Source organism: Vitis vinifera, mitochondrion (assembly GCF_030704535.1).
Source record: "Vitis vinifera mitochondrion, complete genome".
Taxonomy (NCBI): Eukaryota; Viridiplantae; Streptophyta; class Magnoliopsida; order Vitales; family Vitaceae; genus Vitis; species Vitis vinifera.
Genome location: NC_012119.1, coordinates 405,444 through 425,000, shown reverse-complemented (window position 1 = coordinate 425,000; position 19,557 = coordinate 405,444). Strand labels below are relative to the sequence as shown.

Here is a 19,557-nt window from a genome sequence, read left to right as displayed (position 1 = left end):
TTTTCAAAAAGCCTTCGCCCTCCTATTCAACGGGGCTATTAGAGAAGCTGCTTCGTTCCTTGACTTCTTTGCTCAGTCAAGCTTCCTTGTTCCTTAGTGTAGTCTCGGTCCATAGTTTAAGACTCCGTTCCTTATAGCCTAGTCTATATCCACAGCTGACGTGACTCCGTACCGACGCCTTTCCCTTTGTAGACGGCTAAGTGACTTCGTAACCTTAACGTACTTTTTTTCGTACTTTCTTTCTTACTGTAGCATAGGCCTTCGCCGGGCTTTCGTCCCTTCGCCTATAGGCGGCGGCTTGGCTTCGCTATCGAAAAAAACTTAGAGTCCGTGTAGTGGTCGGCCTTCCCACCAGAATGCCTATGATATAGTGGTCGGCCTTTCGAATGCCTCCTTCCTTACTTTTCTGAGAAGCCCTTTACGACTATAAAGGACAGGGGGCTGTTCACCTTTGGAAACTTAGCTACTTAAGTACTACTCAATACTAAAGTCAAGGCGAACGGCATTCTGTTGTACAGCTACTAAATATTAATAGTACAACAACTGTCGTACTACTAAAGTACCAAGGAAACCTTCGGTTCCCTTTGTTTGAATAAAGGCCGCCTATTTTAGTTTACATTCATTACAAAGTAAACCAAGCCTAACCGGTCATGACATGTTGTTTGTTGATATTGATTGAGGAGTTTGATGGAGTTTAGCTGACTGAATCCATAAACCGTCAAAGTAACCGTCACTGGTACTTTTTTTTGACTCTATAGGTAGGTATAGGTATCGGTGGGGCTTGCGTAATGTAGTTGTAGTTAAGGCTGCATTGAAGTAGCGCTTTTTCTTTTTGAAGATCTACTGAAGTACCAAAGGCGAACGGGGCTCCCAGGCCGGGACGTCTGGCAGAATGCTTGGCCTCCTGCGCTGGAAGCGACACCCGAAGGGTGAGCTTCCGGCGGTTAGCTTCTAGCACTAGATAATAGGCATTAGGCATTCTGGGCTGGAAGGAGGCAAGCAAATGAAGGGAGGCATTACGGGCCGACTACAAGAAGCAAAGCTTCGTAGACTCGACAAGTCGCTTATAGAATGCCGACTACTAAGTGAAGACTTTGAACTTTCTTTAATAAGGGAAGGGGGGAGGGAAGCGAAGCTTAGCGAGCTTTATAAGGCCGACCACTACATAAGCCGCTGGCGGAGAAAGCTCTTCGAGCTTCCCTTCATTCGTTGCTAAGCCAAGGTCCCAGGTCTCCGAGTCAGCCCGCGCTTTTTCGAAGAATCCTGCACCCATGGGCATACGGCCTGGCAGGCCTTCCCTTTCCGCCGGAGCTTCATGGGCGTTGCCCCGTTCCCCAATCAGATGTTTGGATGTGAGCTATACTCCGCGAGGAGCCAAACGGGCGTATGGCCTTGCCATTTGACCTCTCTTCCCGTGTGACTAGGAATGCTCAGTGACAACCTCTCAATTGTCACCGCCTGGCCTCTCTTGCTACCACGGTAGCACCTAGTGTGGTCAGCACCAATCGTGTTCGGGCAACGAAGCTTACACTCATTCACATTGGTTCATCCTGCTATGCCCCGGGCCTTTTGCTCTTCTAACGTAAAAGGTGGCCGGCCATTCGTCAAGGCCCAGGAATCCGCTGGACATCTCAGCGGCGGGATTGGATACCCGCATCCGATCGAAGTTCCATTTGAGTGCCCCCCTAACATAAAGGAGAGCTGTTTCTAGGTGGGTCGCTTCGCGCAAGACATTGCTTAGGACCAACGGGTCACACGACAGGTGCACGATCGACTTTGCACGCTCCATCCTTCGGCCCTTCGCCTATCGGCTTGGAATAAAAACCTTGATCCGTCTTCGGCTTCGATTCGTTATGCTCAGCAGCTCCAACAAGCCCTAAAGTCTCTTGCCGCCTAAAACTCTGCCAAGAAAGCGCTGCTTTACGTTTGATCCTATGTGCCCAGAGAATGCTATGCGTTCTCCACTTTCGGACCTCGCAAAGAGAGAACGTGTTTTTTCCTCTGAGTTTCTCTCTCATTCGCGGAGCGAAGAAAGCGGGCTTTGCCCCAGCTACCGCTATCCTTGGGAAACCAAAAGAGCTACCGAAGGAAAGGGATGAAGTCTCCCCCTTGGCCTTTGGAGAGGAGAAAGCAGAGAAGAAAACGTCCTTCGCGCAAGTTTTTTTGCTTCCTGCGCCCTTACTAGTAAAGGGGCTCTTCGACCAAGGAGGCATTCTGGTAGGAAGGCCGACCACTACATAAGCCGCCATCGGTCCAGGAGAGAAGCAAGCTACCTTTCTTTGATCCACCTTCCCGGGCAGGGAAGAGAACGAAAATAGGCCGCGGATGGTGGTCGTGGTAGGTTCGAGGATCTTACGCGGCGGAGCGAACTCCTCTATCGTGTTGCATTTCCTCTGGCGGCGTAGCTGCACCCCCTCGATCCATCGTACTGGAGCGATCCGAGAAGAACGATTAGGGTCATATTCTATCCATTCTACAATGCCCATAGACGAAGTGCTTCGTTTCAGATCAATTCTTCGCTGCAATCGCTTCGATCCACCCCCTCGGTGAAAAACCGTAATACGCCCTGAGGAATTCCTACCAGCAGACTTCCCTGTACTCAAAGTGAATTGTCTAAGTGCTCTCCCCTCTTGGCTTTGTCTCATTGTCTATCTCGTAATCATTCGATTCCGCCCCTGCTTCAATGAAAGCTAGCTCCTACTCCTCCTCCTTCTCCTCCTTCATCGTCGTTGGTCCTTTTGACATAACATTCTCGGCCGACTCCGGTCCGGTAGGTCGGTCGCCCTGTAGCCAGTGACTAGTTCAGCTATGGAGCTAGGTGTACACCGCCACGTCGAGACTCTCTTTCGAAAGTGAGATCACCACCGGCTTGTTGAAGAGGGAAAGATCACTCCTAAATGCAGCCGTGATCTTATATACGATACCACCAGACGCGGGGGAGGACTGATGATTCGATTCCAAAGCTCGGGGAAGAGGGGCATTCGAAGTAGCCGAATCTTAAGCTCAAGCCGAAGCAGGTCCTAGAGAAGCAAGCAAAGTGGGTCGGGCTGGCCTGGGACTCAATTGAAAAAAGCGCTATTTCTTCCTTAAGACTAACTAAGGGGCACTAAATTCTACCTTCCTAACCTTCCCCGAGCTTACCACCACCCGTGGTACAAGAGAATTGAAAGAGAGGAATGGCCCATCAAGAAGGGCATTTTATACTAACCAACGGGAGATCCCGGCTAAGTCTTAGTCTTTGAAGACGAACCTCAAAAATCCGCCTTTTGCTATCCTATCCTTTTTACCCTAGTAAGGTAGAGCTAAAGAAGAGAGCTCGAAGAGCAGCGGCACGCGGATCAAAACCTGTCCTTCAAGCTGGGTCAGCTATAGTTGGTTAGTCGGATGCTGTAACCGAGTATTCTCGTCTATCGGAAGACCCTTTTTTTTTTAGGATAATACGAAACTTTTCAACAAAGCTCGCATGTTGATAGAGGTCGAAGGGAAGCTTCGAGTGCTTTTTCCACACTCTACGCCTAAATTGAGCCTTGGGTGGAAAGGCCAACGAACCTGTACTACCGCTTCATCCTCGAGGCGATCCCGGGCTGGATCAATCAGTAAAATAAAGGTCGCATCAATATGCTTTACACATTGGATTCTTTCAAAAGATTCTTGTTTGAGCGTCCTTCACCGTCCCCGGAGCGGAAGGTCAAGTTAGCCTTGGTCGACGCGTGGTCTTCTAATCTCAAACACAAATCGATGATTGAGAATTGACATAAAGAGAGTGGATCATCCGATTGTTAGCTAGCCTTTCTATCATCACCTTTATCTATCTTTGTCTTATGGTCCGCGAGGCACCTAGCTCCTCTTAAACTAGGTTTTAAGCAAGCAGGCCTGTCTTTCGGGTTTCCTCGCGGAGTTATGCTGACTTAAACACGAATGGTCCCTCGTAAGATAGGTACGCTTGTGGATATAGCCGGATCAGTATGACCCCCCGCGGACTCCCTGACTACCGTTTGCGTTGAGAGCGAGGCTTGATGGAATTAAGGAAGAAGCACGTGACTGCTTGACTAAAGCAGTTAGATGAAGGGCGGTGGATGGGAGAAGAAAGTAGGCAGTCGGCCAAGCATGGCCAGCCAAAGAAAGGTTCTGTGCTTCGGAAAGCAAGAAGCCTTCCAAAGAAGCTCCCTACGGTGTCCTGGTTCCAGTGTGCTGAACGATCTTTTGAGACTGAGCACGAACCTCCGGCTTCGGACGTGAGTGACTTCTCGGTGCTCCGATTAGCTCAATACGATTAACGAATATGCTAGATTGGGCAAGTCCGGGTTTCCCTTATTCATTCATCGTCGTCGACAAGTAACGGATTTTCTTCTTCCATTTTAGCAACTCCGGCAGTATGGACCTGCTTAGGAAAGGTCTACTTGTCGATCTGCATCGGCCTCTTGGACTCCGGTAAGGCAAGCACCCTTATCGATGAAGTTCTGCACGATTTGGTTAGTTTAGAAGTCAGCCTGAACTGACTTTGAAGTCTTTGCTCAGCCCGAACATTCCTACCTTGCCTCGAGCGCTAGGGAATTATGCAATTAAAGGTGGGATGAGGCTTCAAACCCGGCATCAAAGCCTTTTCGGCAATCAATGTATAGACCAGTAATTGCGTAGTAAAGTAAGTCAAGATCAGAGCAGGCACAACATCACTGTCAAGGGCATTCTTCTGAGGCAAAAAGAAAAGAGTTGGACCTTCGGAGGTTCATTTTTTTCTTAGATGCTGTGTGCAGCTGCTTTCCAACTATCGGAAATCCGCTCCAGTACGCACGCTGGTACACTTCCTCGCGACTAGCGAAGTCATACTTAGTTATGTTATTCCGATCCGTCAGTATGGTTGAGTAACCTATACTGCTGAGCTAGATCCAATCTTTCTATCACCATATTGTTTATCTCATCAAGACATTCTCCATTTCTGCTATTGTGTAGCCACAAGTAGTGGGGAGCACAACCCAGAGGAGCCAAGCCCATGACCACCACTTTTCTAACATCAGCATTGTACAAGCATGATTACAGATCTCACTGTGTTGTCAAATCAGAGGCCGCAGAACGTTCTAATGGTGACAATTTGAAGAACCTGCCTGATTTTAAGACAAAAAGCCAACAGTCCAAAAACATGGGAGTGTCCAGCCCTTTCTCCCTTGTCCTAATCTGCTTAAAGTTACAAGACTCCCTCATTTCAGAGAGAAGCTTAGCTTTGCTTGTCAGCACATAGCTAACCGCTCTGAATGAGCTAATGTATATCACCTGTATGCACATAATGAATCAGAAAACATGAAATCTATACAGCACAAGAAAATGAAATAAAGTATGTGGGTACCTGTGACTCTCTTGCAGCTGCAGGAGCTGGTTCAAATGTACTTAAACCCTGCGATTCTTATTTGCCTCGATATCAAGTATTGGACCAGAGAATAACTAATTCCCAACAATCCCAAAACCCTAATGGTGACTATATCTGTCATTATAATTGACGGTAAGTTGAGGGGCATGGTCAACAACAGCATTGCATCTGTCTGCTTAGTAAAGTCCCGCATTAATCGATTAAAGAGGATGTGATTTGGTAATGGTTGGATGAGAAGGGCAGCCTTTTTTACAGCAAAGAACCACCCAGGACCGCCAATCTCCAGACCCCATCCAGCATCCCCATGCCAGAATTCCTTCAATATTTTGTACCAAGCAATCAAGATTAAGTACCCAAAGATAGCTACTTTCACTGGGAAATACCCTTTCCGGTCCCCAAATCCAGCAAACAAAGAAGTATCCTGATTGAGCAGCAACAAGATTGGGGCCAAGAAGAATATAGCACGATTTGATCCACCCGTGAAATCCAAATTCAATATTAGGCAGATAATCCAGCATAAAATTGTATAGACATTCCCCACGGCAGGCATCCAAGCTCCCTCTGCAGCCAGCTTCTTTACACTAAAAGTAGGCACAGCAAAAGCTTAATATTTCGGGTTGGGATATCATAGGAACATGGAGCACTAAAAAAGGTTAGAAAAGTGAACTCCCGATGCTACGTCAAAAGCATTCATTTTTGCTCTCGAATGAGACTACTAAATGTAGGAATGAAAACTGGAAAATTCACTCATCAAGATGTGTTGGTTCCGCGTATCACGTTTTTCAAGAAGATTGGGACTCTCAGCGAATAGATACAATCGTAGTAGTATATACCCCATCCATATAAGGCATCTTCCGGACCAGGGGCCCCTTCTCTTGAGGTAGCATTTCAAAAATGAGTTGAACTTGAATCATCTGTTTAGGCACCTGCTTCAAATGGAGCTTTCAGAAAGCCCTTCGCCTTTAGGCGAAGGCTTTTGCTATGCCACATGTCCTAGGTCTGACCGCCTACCTTTTGAGTGAACTTTCGTCAGGAATGGGGCTTTTTCTTTAGCGGAAATGGTCGGAACCGAGCTTATAGTCCCCCGGACTTGAAAACAGGTTTCAACTATCGATCGTTGCCCTTATGTTGAGGAGATTTGGAAGCACTTTCTGAATACCCTCCTAGCCAGGGGATCCCGCTTTCCCTTGCAAGATGAGGCCTCGTGGGTGATGAACCATTATCCGGGGCATGGTCTCATTAGCTCTATTGCGAAACTTGCTTTTTAGGCAACCATATATCATACTTGGAAGGAGCGAAATGCCCTCCTTTTCAAGAAAGATTATAAAGCCGCAAGGGAGCTTTTTTACCAGATAGATTTGCGCAGAAAGAAAAGGGTAGGATTTCGCTGTATCGCGCGAGTACGCACGTCTATCACCTTTTTCAGCTTGACTTGATGAGCGAAGTAGGCTTTCTTTCAGAACCTTCAGAACTAATCGTTAATATCCTTCCTAGCCTTCTGCTTTCAGACTAAAAGCTTTTTTGAATCTCCCTTCCCTGTTAGCTGACAACAAACTATCCGCTACTGTTGCTAAAGCAGTTGGTTCGTTCGGTTGGTGCTGTCAGATGGTGCAGCTAGCGCTAGGGTTAGGAAGGCAAGGAGTTAGTTCACAGCGTCGAAGTCTGAAAGCAGAAGGCGTGGGCTACTATATGATCGTACACGACTAAAGCTAGCTCATCAAGTTGTTTCACTCGAGCCATCTTTTCTTTTTGGGAAGCACGGTGGCAAGCCAAAATGGAAACGTCTTAGTGTTGTTCCTAGGTTGAGGGGCGGGGGCAAGCTTAAAGACACGACTTCAATTAGTACGACTAGCTGGCTTCCTAGCTCGAGTGAATGCCGCAACGTAATAAGGCGGGAGCGGTCTCATGAGTGGATGAGTGATACCAACTGATCATTTTCTCTCCTCGATTCGATTGTTTGAGGGAGGTTGGCTGAAAGAGAGTAACTGAAGGTAAGAGAAGAATGAGAGAGCGCTATTTTTCTTATTAGTGGTCAGTTGCGATATGCGATATCCGTTCCCTTTCTAGGAGGTAAGTAAAGAAAAGCGAGCGATTAAGCGTTATAAATCCTTATACCAGCCAAGTGAGCGAATAAATGAGCGAGACTGAATCCGTAGTTTCTTACTTTCTTCCAACGCGAGATGCGATGCCTTCCTCTATCACCAAGAAGACGGAAAGGTTCTGCCAAAAGAAAGAACATTGCTCTCGGATGCGAGATGCTTTATCCTATGAATAGCACCAGTGGAGTCGACGTGGAGAAGGCTATCAAGTCGACGCCTTTACGTATAGGGGGCGTAACTTTACAGCTCTCTCCCGTTACTATTCTCTCGGGTCGATCTCCTGAAACAAGTGGTTAATACGTAGATAAGAGACTCGACTCGAAAATAATTATATGAGAAAGAGGAGTTCTTCCTCAGTAGCTCAGTGGTAGAGCGGGTCGGTTGTTAACTGACTGGTCGTAGGTTCGAATCCTACTTGAGAAGAAATGAACAGGTTCTTTCTGTATATTATAAGATCACCCCCTGTGTCTTAATACGATGCTCGGGTCCTTGCTTTTGTCTTCATTGCTAGCTGGTCGGTGTGAATAAAAAAGTGTTAAGTGAGTGTTTCTGGAACTGACGATTCGCCACATCTTTGAATAGCAACATCTTTATTATTACAGCACAAACCAAAAAAAACTAATTGAGTAAGAGAGGAAGAGCTTTCGCAGCTAAGAGAAAGAGAAGGCCAAGGAAATGGATGTGGCGCCTTTCGTTCTTTGTTTTTTTTTTTTTTTTGAGATTGTGTGGTGTATTTTAAGTAGCAAGAAGTTTCTTTACCTTCCCCCTTTTGGTGGTAGTGGTATATACGATACAGATTTTTTTTAGGAGTTCCTTCGTCACCCTGTAACTAGAAATTGCAAGAAGAAAGGTCGTAGCGTATAAAGTATTTTTGACTATCTCCTCAATCTAATCAATCTAAGTAAGGGGAAGTTAAGCATATAGCTTTAGCGCTAAGAAGGAAAAGAAAGGAAAGAGAAGAGCATATAGAGGAAGGGTGGTCGAAGATCAGGTGCTATCGTATACTTTATCATGCTTGTTTTTCTTTTAGGAGTTCTTTTTCTCTCTAATTCCCTCTAACTATCTATCAATTGAATAATCGAAGACAGATGGTAGCGTAGGAGAATTGGCCTGATTGAGTACATTGCAATCACCGAACTGCTTTCGAACCTTCAAGCTTGAAGGTGTAAAGGAAAGCATAAAATCTTAATTGCCTTTTTGTACCATAGAATTCGCTCTTACAGAATACGATGTACGAATGAAGAATAGGTCAAGCCAGTACCCAGCCGGTTTCAAGCAGTCTTATAGAAAGTGTCCAAGGCAACTAAGGAGATAGTCGAAGAGTGAATGCTATCGAATCGGGGAAGAGAGTTCGAAGAAGACAAAGAGTAAGTTAATCGATGATCATTTTCATCGAAAAAAGATCTTATTAGCTAAAGCAAACCTGGAGCTAGCCGACTTCTCTCCTTTAGGAAAAAGGAATTTCCCTACCGCTTAATAAAAGAAAGGTAGTCTTAACTAAGCATAAGTCCTTTACTTTCTTTCCACGAGCTTCGAAAGACAGAACTCTTCTATCTATACACAATTATCAGTCTAGTCCTTTGTACCAGAAGAGTGCGGCAAAGAGGAGATACTAAGCAAGAAAAGGGATGCAAGCAAGGAAGCTAGCCTCTTAGCTATTATAGCCTTTGAAAGCTGTCCAATCGGTCTAACCAATCCTCTAGTTGAAGAGTAATAGGACGGTAAAGAGTCTCAAGAAAAAAGCATTCAACCAACAACTAAAGGAAAAGCCATTGCATTGCACCTTAACCACTCGGAAATGGTGATCCACCTCTTACCCTCGCTTCATCACTTGGAAGAATGGAAAGCTTTCCAGTCTCATTCTGACATATACACAAAACGAAACGAACAAGGAAATGCGTTAGCATTCCCAACGCAGGGAAGAGGGACCTCTGTTCAAAACACGAACAAGAGAAGAGAGCGAAGTGAGGCGGATTATCACTAGGGAGATCGAAGAGCTTTTCCTGAGATACCAAGAATCCTCCTTTGTTAGATCAAAAGGAAGGAATAAACCTCCTAAACCTTCTAGAAAATCTTTCCGAATCAACAACTCCTTGGTTGATAGCTATGATCCTGTCATCCCTACCCTTTTCTTCTCCCGAAAGGGGGCCCTAGGTCATGCCCTTGAGATAGGGATTGAGGGCTAAGCCCCGACCACGACTGACTGAAAACAGAAGGTCACACAGGCGTAGATGGGGACCAAAGGAATGAGTCTCTTCTGTGCTTTCGGACTGAACCAAGATGGCAGCTAGCTCTTCCCCCCTAGCCAAGCGATAAGTTCCGCTTTCCGTCTTTCCTAAAAGCACATGTTATCCCACTCGTTACTCTAGCGAGAAAGGTCCAAAAAGTGGTTGAGGAGGGTTTCTAGGTCTTCTGCAAGCTGATGTTGTTGAAGGTCAAGAATACCCTCTCTTCCGGGCCTAATCCGATTGCCCGTTCGAGGTGATACCCGAAAAAGCCCTCCCAACTCCTAGGTCTAATAGCTAATAGCTCTTTTGTCAGCTCTTTCGTACCTAACTAGGTTTTTTGTTTCGCTATAGAATTCCCCGGTAACCATGCTTTGGGGCTCAAACTAAATTCCTCACTCAAATGGCACTGGAACTTCGGCTACTTTAGCCAAAAAAATGGATTTCACTCATCTTAGCCGGTACTGGCAGGCCCTCACTCTCTTTCTGACACAGGGCTGAGCGCTCTAGAAGCGAACAACTTACCCTCGCAGGGTTGATGAACCTGCCTTTTTGGCTTGTTGTGAAAGACCGATGAGCATATGGAACTGCAGTTCATACTCAATTTATTAAATGTGAAAGAAAAAATAAAGAAATTGCTTTTGCCCTCACACGAGCAGCGCGTAGGTTATGTCCAGATCTCAGTCTATCTTGTTGGATTAGAGGTAGCAATCAATAAGGAATTGAACTGGCACCGTCTTTGCAGCTATGTCAAAGAGGCATTTCCACACCACTGATGCTGCAGTTGTCGAAGCCCGGCCACCTCTTTCAGTTCTTTCAGTGGTATAAACAAGATCAATCAACTCTGATGTAACCTCGTCCTAACTAAGATGCCACACTCTACCCACTGGATCGACTTCTGGACCTGGAAAAGAAGCTTTGGCCAGCCAGCTTGACTTACGGAAAAACAGAATGAAACAATTCGTGCTGATCACATACTCTTTATAGAAAGGAATTCCCTTCACTTGCCTTCCTAACGACTACTATCACTATCAATCCCAAGGATAATTAGATAGAATGAATCCCACCTAGATGGTATGGCATGAGGATAACATTCTCTCTTGATCGCGCTGTCGTAGTTGGTACGACCGGTGACATGAACATTGCGATGCCTAAGGAAAGGAATTTTTAAATGGATAAGGACTGGTACTATTACAGGATTAATCCCACTCGTGAGACAATGGGAATATCCGGCATGCCACTAGTAAAGACTCCTACTGGGGAATTACACTAGGGGGAAGGGCACCCGAACTAGGGATAAGCACAATCAATCACATACTATTTGTATTAAGGGGATTGGTAGAACTTATAGGCCTTTAGGACAGGACTGACTGTTAGCTCGTTTAGCACGTTCTTATAGGAAGGGGCATTGAAAGAACACAGACATAGTGGAAATGCTCCTAGACTAGAGAAGGTTCCCTGTAGTACATTCCCAGATCTGAGCTACCTGGATCAACCCACCAGTTAGTACAGTTCGTCAGTGAGTACGTGGGAAATGAATAGATATATAAGTCACCGGGTGAAGAAGCGAGACGAAGCGTACCATCTACCTAGGGCCTTTGCTCCCTGTATCGGTTAGTTAGTTAGTATTGGTTTATTCCTCCCTCTATTGATTGATCAACCGATGGGATGGAATCTGGTCCTACCTAGCATCCATCTTTCATTCAAGCTATCTTCAAAATATGTAAATTTGACCTATACGAGGGGGAAGTAGTTGCTCTTGCGCTTTGCTGCTTCTCTTATCCCGCCCACCTCCCCTTTCTAACCTAGGAGAACCACTGAAAGCATTCGTACTGGGTTCCTTACTCCAGCTGAACTAATGCAAACTTACCGATGTTCTTTCAAGGTAGGGGGTGGGGAAGAAGAATATGGATTACTTGAACCTTTTGATGCATAAGATGGAGAGCTGTGAGCAGGGCCCCAAGAGAGCTCCTCCCCATTGAGACCTTTTACAAGGTCGAATGGAGGGGGCCAGGATCTGTAGTTCTGTTCTGGAATCCAAACAAAGAAAGTAACAAAATAGGCAGCGAGCCGTTCAGATGAGACCCGAAGAACAGGAAGAATAAATAAGCAAAGGTAGTTTCAAACTTCCTAGAATCACAAGGAAATAAAAACGTTAAGTGAAGTAGCGCGCGAAAAGGAATGATTTGATAAAGCAGTAGCCGGCTCGGAGGTCGGAAAAGGGGGGTAAGTATGGAGCCAGACGACTCGTGAAGAGAGAAACCATCTGCCCCATCTATTGACTTAGATGAGGAGTCTCGTCTTGAGCACGAAATCTGCTCTGAGTAGTCTTTGCGAGGCGTCCCCTTTGATCTTTCTCAAAGAGGTAGATGTAATGTCGGCTAGCGCCCGTGTTCAACATGTGTTACAGGCTGCTAAAATGCCCTTATAGAATGAGATTTGAGCTTAGCAGCAGGAGATCGAAAACATGAGGTTCGATCAACCAATGAAGCAGCAAGTTTTCTCGGGCAGCATCTTTATGCCAGCGCTTTAAAGGGAACAGGGTCCGCTCGGTGGTGTTCTTTTCCGAGGAAAGTCACTCTTGCATATCACCGAACTCTTCGCTCCTGACGAACCATTGCGCGTGTTGTCTACGGTGGAAAAAGGGCAACACAGGGAGTTGCTGGGTGTGGTGTTTTGAGGAAAGGAGGTCGGTCTCAATCATTCGACAGGTTCGGTTGCTTCACTTCATAGAAGGGGGTTTGATTCGTAAATCCCAAGCCCCGCTAAAGCCCTGTTATCCAAAGGTAATGCATGGTAAAAAAGCTTCCAAGCAAACATGTTAAGCTTTGGTGGGACATTCTTGCTCCAAACTGCTTTTGCCCAGGTATTTGACTCAGTTCTATTACGAATTAACTCCAAAGCGGACCGAACAGTGAAGCTACCTGAGTTCTCCTTAATTCACACAACTCTGTCCTTTTTTTCTGAAAGAAAGATATCTAAGCTGATGATGCTTTCAACAATTTCAGATGGGAGCTGACCAATAACAGGTTTTAAGTTCCAGTTCCCATTGCTATCCAGTAATTCAACAATTTTAGGAAAGCAAAGAGGATACGCTGTAGCATATTAAATTAATGGCTTATCCAGCAACCAGTTATCAGTCCAAAAGTGAGTTTCAGTTCCATCTCCAATAAGCCAACGAGAATTCTCAATTAGAAGCTTAGCATTGGAAATTATTTCAGACCAAAGCTTTGAATAATTTTGAGAAGGTGTTTTCTTTAGCGAATGCTCTTCGAATTGGTACCTAAACCCTAGTTAGTTCCTGCCATCTATGCTGCTTCCCCTGCTGATAGGTGATCAACGGAGACAAATGCTTTTGCTGTTGTCTCTGCCACAGCAGCCTCTGCTGGTTGATTTGGATGCTCCAACGTGTGCTTCAACCGGCGTATACAAGATCAATTGAAATTGAAAAAGACTGAAAATGGAATTGAAATTGCCGAAACCCCATGCCAACATTTCATTCAATGTTTGGCCGTCCAGCGAATGCTCGTTCTGTTGTCATACAGAATCGGAAGCCCTTCTCTAATAGAATAGGGCTGATCCGTCGGAAAGAAGACAGAACGAACTGGATCGGAGAAAGAAAATCGAAATCGTCAAATTATGCACTAACTTGATGGAATGCATATATGAGGAACCATGACATTTCTGGGTTGTCACGGAAGAAGTTGAAAACTATAATTCGCAAGGAATTCTATCCCATTGGGTTTGAGGAGGACTAGTAGATTCGATGGCAGTGCGCCAGGGAAAGGGCCAAGCTGTACAAGAATACCCCCATTAAAGTACCAAACAAAGGGTTCCACAAGCAAGCTATTATTCTGATTATCTCCATTGAGGAGCATCAAACCCTAATGAAAGATCTCTCCTTTTTGTGTTATAAACAGGTAATCATTTTCAAGCCACAAGAAGGGATCTCCTACTGAACGATAGGAAAGTGAGTTCTTCCAGTTGGCATTCATTAGTCCGGTTGGGTGGGAGCACCTGGTTGATCGCCTAACAAAATAGTTGTTTAGCGAATGACTCAACCTATGCATCCGGTATTTACACACTCTACTTCGAGGTGTAAATCACTTAAACTATTTATTCCCCCTACCCCTGTCTTAATGAAAGAATCGAATTTTTGACTTTGACTTTGCGAGCACCCCCTCTTCATAGGGAGGGCGAACTCTTATTTCCCCGATCTCCAGGACCGCAAAAAGATGGAATTTTCCGTCTTCTTAGCCGACGTAAGACCTTCATCCGGCAGCAAAAAGCTGTCCCTTGGAGCAGCTCAAACTTCTTCCGGGTATGAAGAAGCGGGAGTGCACCACATAGAGGAGAACCCTACTCGCCTTTGTATGCCAAGTCACTGGACCGGCGAAACTGATTCTCTCGAGGTTGAGCTTTCAAAGCGGGATCGTTCCAACGTGCCCACGCCTTACTTTCATATATCGACTGTAAGCGGCTCAATAAGAAGTAGGGTGGGTAAACAAGAATATTCGTATATAAAGACCACCAAGCCAATCTCAATGAAAGCATTTGTAGAAGATGGAACTGAAACCTGTCTTTGGCGCATTCTAAAGGAGTCATATTTGATCTCCTATTCGTACTGCTACCAGGACGAGAAAGACTGATTGCGACATCTCTTATTTACAGAACTGTGCCAACGTGTGCCTACATTGTTAGTATATTGGATTTTCCAGTTTCGGGTTTTTTAATAAAAATACAGTACCAGCTTATCGCCAACCGTGCCCCGCTCAAATTGTATTCACTTTAGCCTGAGAGGTCCCGGAAGACTAAGAAAATCGCCCTTGGAAGGCGAAGGCGAATAAGAGATTCAGTTGTGTCTAATTGTGATGTGCATGACCAGATGTCTAGCCAATAAGAGGAGTTGTTGCAGCTTCCACGCCAGGAAAGATAATAACTCTTAAGTGGCAAAGACAATTCTTTCCAAAGACGACTTCTACAGGGATATGGTCTCTATCGCCTGGTCTCTTACTAACAGCTTCACTGGTCTGCCCGGGCGTTGAGATTGAAAGGGACGAAGATGGACTCCGGTGAAAGGGCTAGGGTAGATCTTGAGAATAGAATGATCCCTGCATCTCCGTATTGGTAAACCATTAGTGCTTCTCCCTTACTGTCACAAGTGAGCCATTCTTCCACATTCTCGGTGACAAGCCCTACTAGATAGGGGGGCGACTGAGTTTCAACTTCCTTCTCTTGGCCTAAAGAAAAGATCGGGGGAAGTCTTGTTGAGGGTTAGAGGATCATTCCAGCACAGAGAGAGTATGCCCAAACCCGTTCCCAAGGGCAGCAGTCCAAGGAAAGGAGCGAGTCAAAAATCTTAGTGCCGTTGAAGGTAAATATCTTGCTATTCATTGTAATTCCTGGGTTCGTAAGGTCAAGGTTGCTAAAGTCTGAAATAAGGGCAGTTCTTATGGTCAATTAACGCATATCCATCCCTTGACAAGGATTTCCAGATAAAGAGGAAGTGGTGCAGCTTGAGTTCTATTGCTAGTGAAAGGGAGGGCTTTGAAGACTTGACAAACATTCAGGCGCTAAGGACCTATTCCCTTCAAACGCTTTTCAAGCGGTACTTGTACGGTTGGTATGGACGTAGAGTCGGACGTTGAAGAGTTTTATATAAGCCGATGAGTTTACCTCAATGGACCTAGACTTAGAACAAGACCGAGTCTTGCTTCAGGTGTCGAACTAGCCATACGTGCTCACCATACCAGGGATATATATTCTATTTCCAGATTCATAACAAGATTCTCCAGTTGCATATATACTTCCATTGCCAGGAGCATATCTCAGTCTATGGGGCGATAACGGGTTAAGAGAGAAGTTTGATGGCACCAAGCACGGCACGAGCCGAGTACGATCGGCGGTAAGGGCAGGTTATACATATTACAAAAGAAATCCAGTTTCGGAGAGATTTGGCCTCTCTAACAGTTAGTGAATAAAAACTCTTGAAAGCAGTGCTTTTTAGGCCCGAATCCTGCTAACTCTTCTAACAATGCCCTAGTCCTTCGCCGAGACCTTTTTGGGACATCACTGATGCCCTATATATACTATATTAGGTATGCGCCATTCATTCCCTCCTATTCCTTGCCTTAGTTGCAATCAGCTACTTGGCACCTTCCCTTATTCTCCTTTTGGATCTGAGGTAGTGCTAACTAATCCTTTAATTGCTCCTATTAGAAATCCCGCTACTCTTGGGTACGAAAGAGGGATATTCCGAGAAAGATAAAGAAATATCCTATTTTAAGCTATTAAAATCACCTCTTACTCTGCGGATTCTAAGAAGGCATTTAATGCCCAAAGCCCTTTCCTTTGTGAACTTGCCTTTCCTGCTTTCAAGGCTTTCCTTGGCAAAAGGGGGAAGGGAGGTTTTTAAAATGCTTTTAGATTGAGTCAGATGTGGCATTGCTGATTCGAGAACAGTTGCCCTTTCTTTTTGCTTCGACAATAGAAAAAAATAGAGGCAACAAAGCCACCCTACTTAGATCCCCGGATCGCGTTATTGGATTAGCGGGCGCCACAAGACAAATTAGTCGTACAAGGACATTCGGCTTATCAGAGGCAATGGCCTTCGCCTACGTCAAAGACAGCCGATTCGTCCTACTAACATGTCTTCTGCTGGGATTGGGTGTCTGGTGGTATCTTCTGCCAGAGCCCCTATTGGTTCAACCAACGGCTTGTTGCTCACCTGAGTGCGCTAGTGCAATTAAAGAAGCCGCACAATGCCAAATGAGGTCTCTGGGCTTCCCGTGTATTCATCCAAATCAGATCCATGAGAAAGTTATGGACACGTTCACGAAACCGGAAGTCTTTCGATCCCATGCAGTCAATGCCAATGGGTGTGCTTAAGAGCTGGTGGCAACCGAATACCTTTCACACCTAACCCAGGCTTTTGCCAACAACCTTTCTTTCAAAATCCACAGGGTAAACCTAGCAAAAGTCCAGGAACAGCTAAAAAGGCTTGAAGAGACAGTGGCTCGAAACATTAAGAGGAAATAGAAAAATTCGTATGAAGAGGTCCTCAACCCTATGATCCTTAGATTTGGAAGGAATGATGGGGCCCACATCAAAAAGTAGTTGAACCTACATAGCGAAAAGGGGGATCCCCTTACGCACGTGAAATCCTTTTATGCCCATCCGCCTAATGTGCTGAAGTGGCTCATGATGATAGTCTTATGATCAGACTATTCCCAAGGAGCCTTACTGATCAAGCTATGGAATGGTACTTCACTCTCCCTAGGTATTCAATTCAATCCTTTGCCCCCCTTGTCGAAAAGTCTTTAGAACGCTTCTCAGCTATCACAAGGAAATGTTGATTCAATCGACCTGGAAACACAATCCTGGTGAGAGCTTTTCATCATACCCAGCGAGGTTGAAGTCCTTTACCTCAATAACCCATTCTAGATTCCATTTTGTTCCGTTACTCTGGGCTATATATAATAGTAAACCTAGGCTTTCAGCAGACACATCTACATCCGAATCCGAAGAAGTGGAGAATCCGCGACTGGAGAAGAAGGCCTTGTCCCCTGTGGGTGGTGGCCAGGCGAAAGGACCGACCCGGGAATGTCTAGGAGAAAGCACTTCCTAACAGAGCAGTCTAATTGTTGTATTCGGCGGTAGGACTGTGATAACAACCTTCTCTTCGACCTGCCTAGAGGCGAGATCAGATCACCTCATCAACTCAAATAAAGGTGACGAAAACCGGCATTCTACTAGTAGTAGTAGGAAAAGGCGCTTTCTTAGGCAACCCCGCTTTCAAAGGAGACCAGCTTATTAGATCCAGAACCCTCCCTGGCGGTAAGAATCTTCAAAAGTGGAGTCATTCCTTGTCCCTATTCCTAGTAGTGCCTCTGGACGCCAGCCTTCCTTCTAGTAGAAAGGCGTTTACTGTCCCTACTTTCAGATTCCCTGAATTCCACTCAAGGACACCTGTAACAAACAACAATAGGGTAGGGGTTAAAACCAAAAAAGAATGGGATGACTAGTGCTGGTTCATTTTATTAACTAGTTATATACGCTTTTTTATGATCTAAAGCAGATAGATTGAATCGCACGAGGTTCGGGAAAAGGTCTTGTACCATTGAAATATGGTCCATGTAGTAGTCTTATGCGTTGGACCGGGTCTCCTTTTGTCTGATTGCGACGATGAAATGGTAAAGAGATGTCGAAATGGTGAGAAAGCTCACAATCCATAAGTTTGCCCGTTTGGAGATGTTGAACTATCGTTAGTACAATTGCGGAGACTTTCGTCGCTTTGTTCCTGCCTGGCTCACTAGTCAGACCCCAAAAGGGATATGTGCGTCTTGTTCGGATGGGTAAGTTTGAGCTTTTATGAATTGAGTCTTTGTCTCTGGGCTCCGAGTACTATGTGCTATGGTATTTGCTAAACAATCCAGTTCTAGAACCTCCTTTCTGCTCCTCTCCTAAAAGGCGGCTCAACTTCGCTTTTGTCCAATGATTCCTTCTAACATAACAGGGCATTCGTGAACAAGCCCTGCTAACAGCTCTTTGTCCGATTCTATTCCTATTTCCTGCTCGATAAGGGTAAGAACTCGATCCGGGAATATCAATATCAAAGGTCTTCGCTCCTGTCTCGTGATTCACTGTGCATCTGAGATGAATGAAAGAGGGGAATTTGGGATTCAAAAGTTTCTATTCTATATTCCAAGGTGCGAAGGGCAAAGGAGACAGAGGAAAGAAAAAGCTGCTTGAGAATGACGCTCTTTCTTACCGGAAGTGACATAATATTAGTAATAGTACAAGCAGGAAAGGAGTAAATAGACTGTTACCCTGCAAGATCCTATGAATCAAGTAAGGAGAGAGATTAAGCTATTCGAACTTTCGGCACATCAAGGCTTCGAAACGAAAGGAGGGGTTTGAATCCGCGAGTGCTAATTCGGCAACTGCATACTCAAAGAAGTTATTACTGCAAAGCTAATACAATAAAGGAAGGTGCGGGGAATGGTTCTGGTCTCTTGCCCAATAAAGGGCTATGCGCAATAGGGAGAGCTCTTTCCGGCAAATGTGCTGCTGATTCAATAGCTGCCTGCTCTTCCGCTTACTCATGGGTTGAAAATCGGATCTCAGATAGGCATTTAAAAAGATGTCAATTGAGCTAATCAAGTGCCACAGCTTCTTCAATAGCAGGGGATGCGAAAACCGCTGGGATAAGGTCGAAGACTGAAGATCTTGCCATCTGTCAGTTGGATTCTCGACCAGCCTTTTCTTGTCTAAGACAATTTTGATTATCATAAAGGAAAGAACAGAACAAGACGGATTCTAATAGTTCTTTTCTTGATCACAATAAACCTCCGAAAAATATATATGTGGAGGACGAAGGGAAGCTAGGTTCCTACATTCTGCTCTCAAAGGCATTCCCTTTTAAGTCTTATTTTTCTTTATACAGTTGGGTGGTAAAACATAATATCCTCATCCTCGTTGACAACATGAATTCGTACGCAAGATACCGAATTGGATTCCTAATTCATAGATTGGAATTGATGAATCAAAGACGCAATAGGAGTAGGGAAAATATCCAAAGTACGTTCACCAGTCACCAGATAGAGGGAACTTTTCTATTCATCCAATCCAGGTCGATACGGGGTCCCTACTGGCGGATGCCAAGGACCAGTCGTAGCATCAGTAGCGGCATTTTCTTTTATTTTCTATTCCCTCTCTTTCGCTTCTCTTTCTTTTTCCATTCTCCCCCAAGCGTACTAAAGGGTGGTGGGTCTTGCAGTCAAGCCTTTGCACTCGAGGGCCAATCTCCGCTTGAAACCTATCAAAAAGGACTAAGGAAGCGAATCCAAGCCCTTTGGTTCTTAATTCAATC

General features: G+C 45.2%; 1 protein-coding gene and 1 non-coding gene across 2 annotated transcripts in view, besides 1 other annotated feature; one reads left to right on the top strand and one right to left on the bottom strand.

Moving 5' to 3' along the window:
- The window catches only part of rpl2 (ribosomal protein L2), a 2,888-nt gene extending 243 nt beyond the window's left edge, over positions 1–2,645 (bottom strand). The window contains exon 1 of the mRNA in view: positions 1,759–2,645. Coding sequence (YP_002608368.1) covers positions 1,759–2,645 — 887 coding nt within the window. The remainder of the gene's footprint in view (positions 1–1,758) is intronic.
- A 5,166-nt stretch (positions 2,646–7,811) lies between these two features.
- Positions 7,812–7,884, top strand: tRNA-Asn (GUU). Its single transcript has one exon. It is a non-coding gene; the product is annotated as a tRNA-Asn (tRNA).
- Positions 7,812–7,884: a sequence feature (horizontally transferred from chloroplast DNA).
- Positions 7,885–19,557: the final 11,673 nt, after the last annotated feature.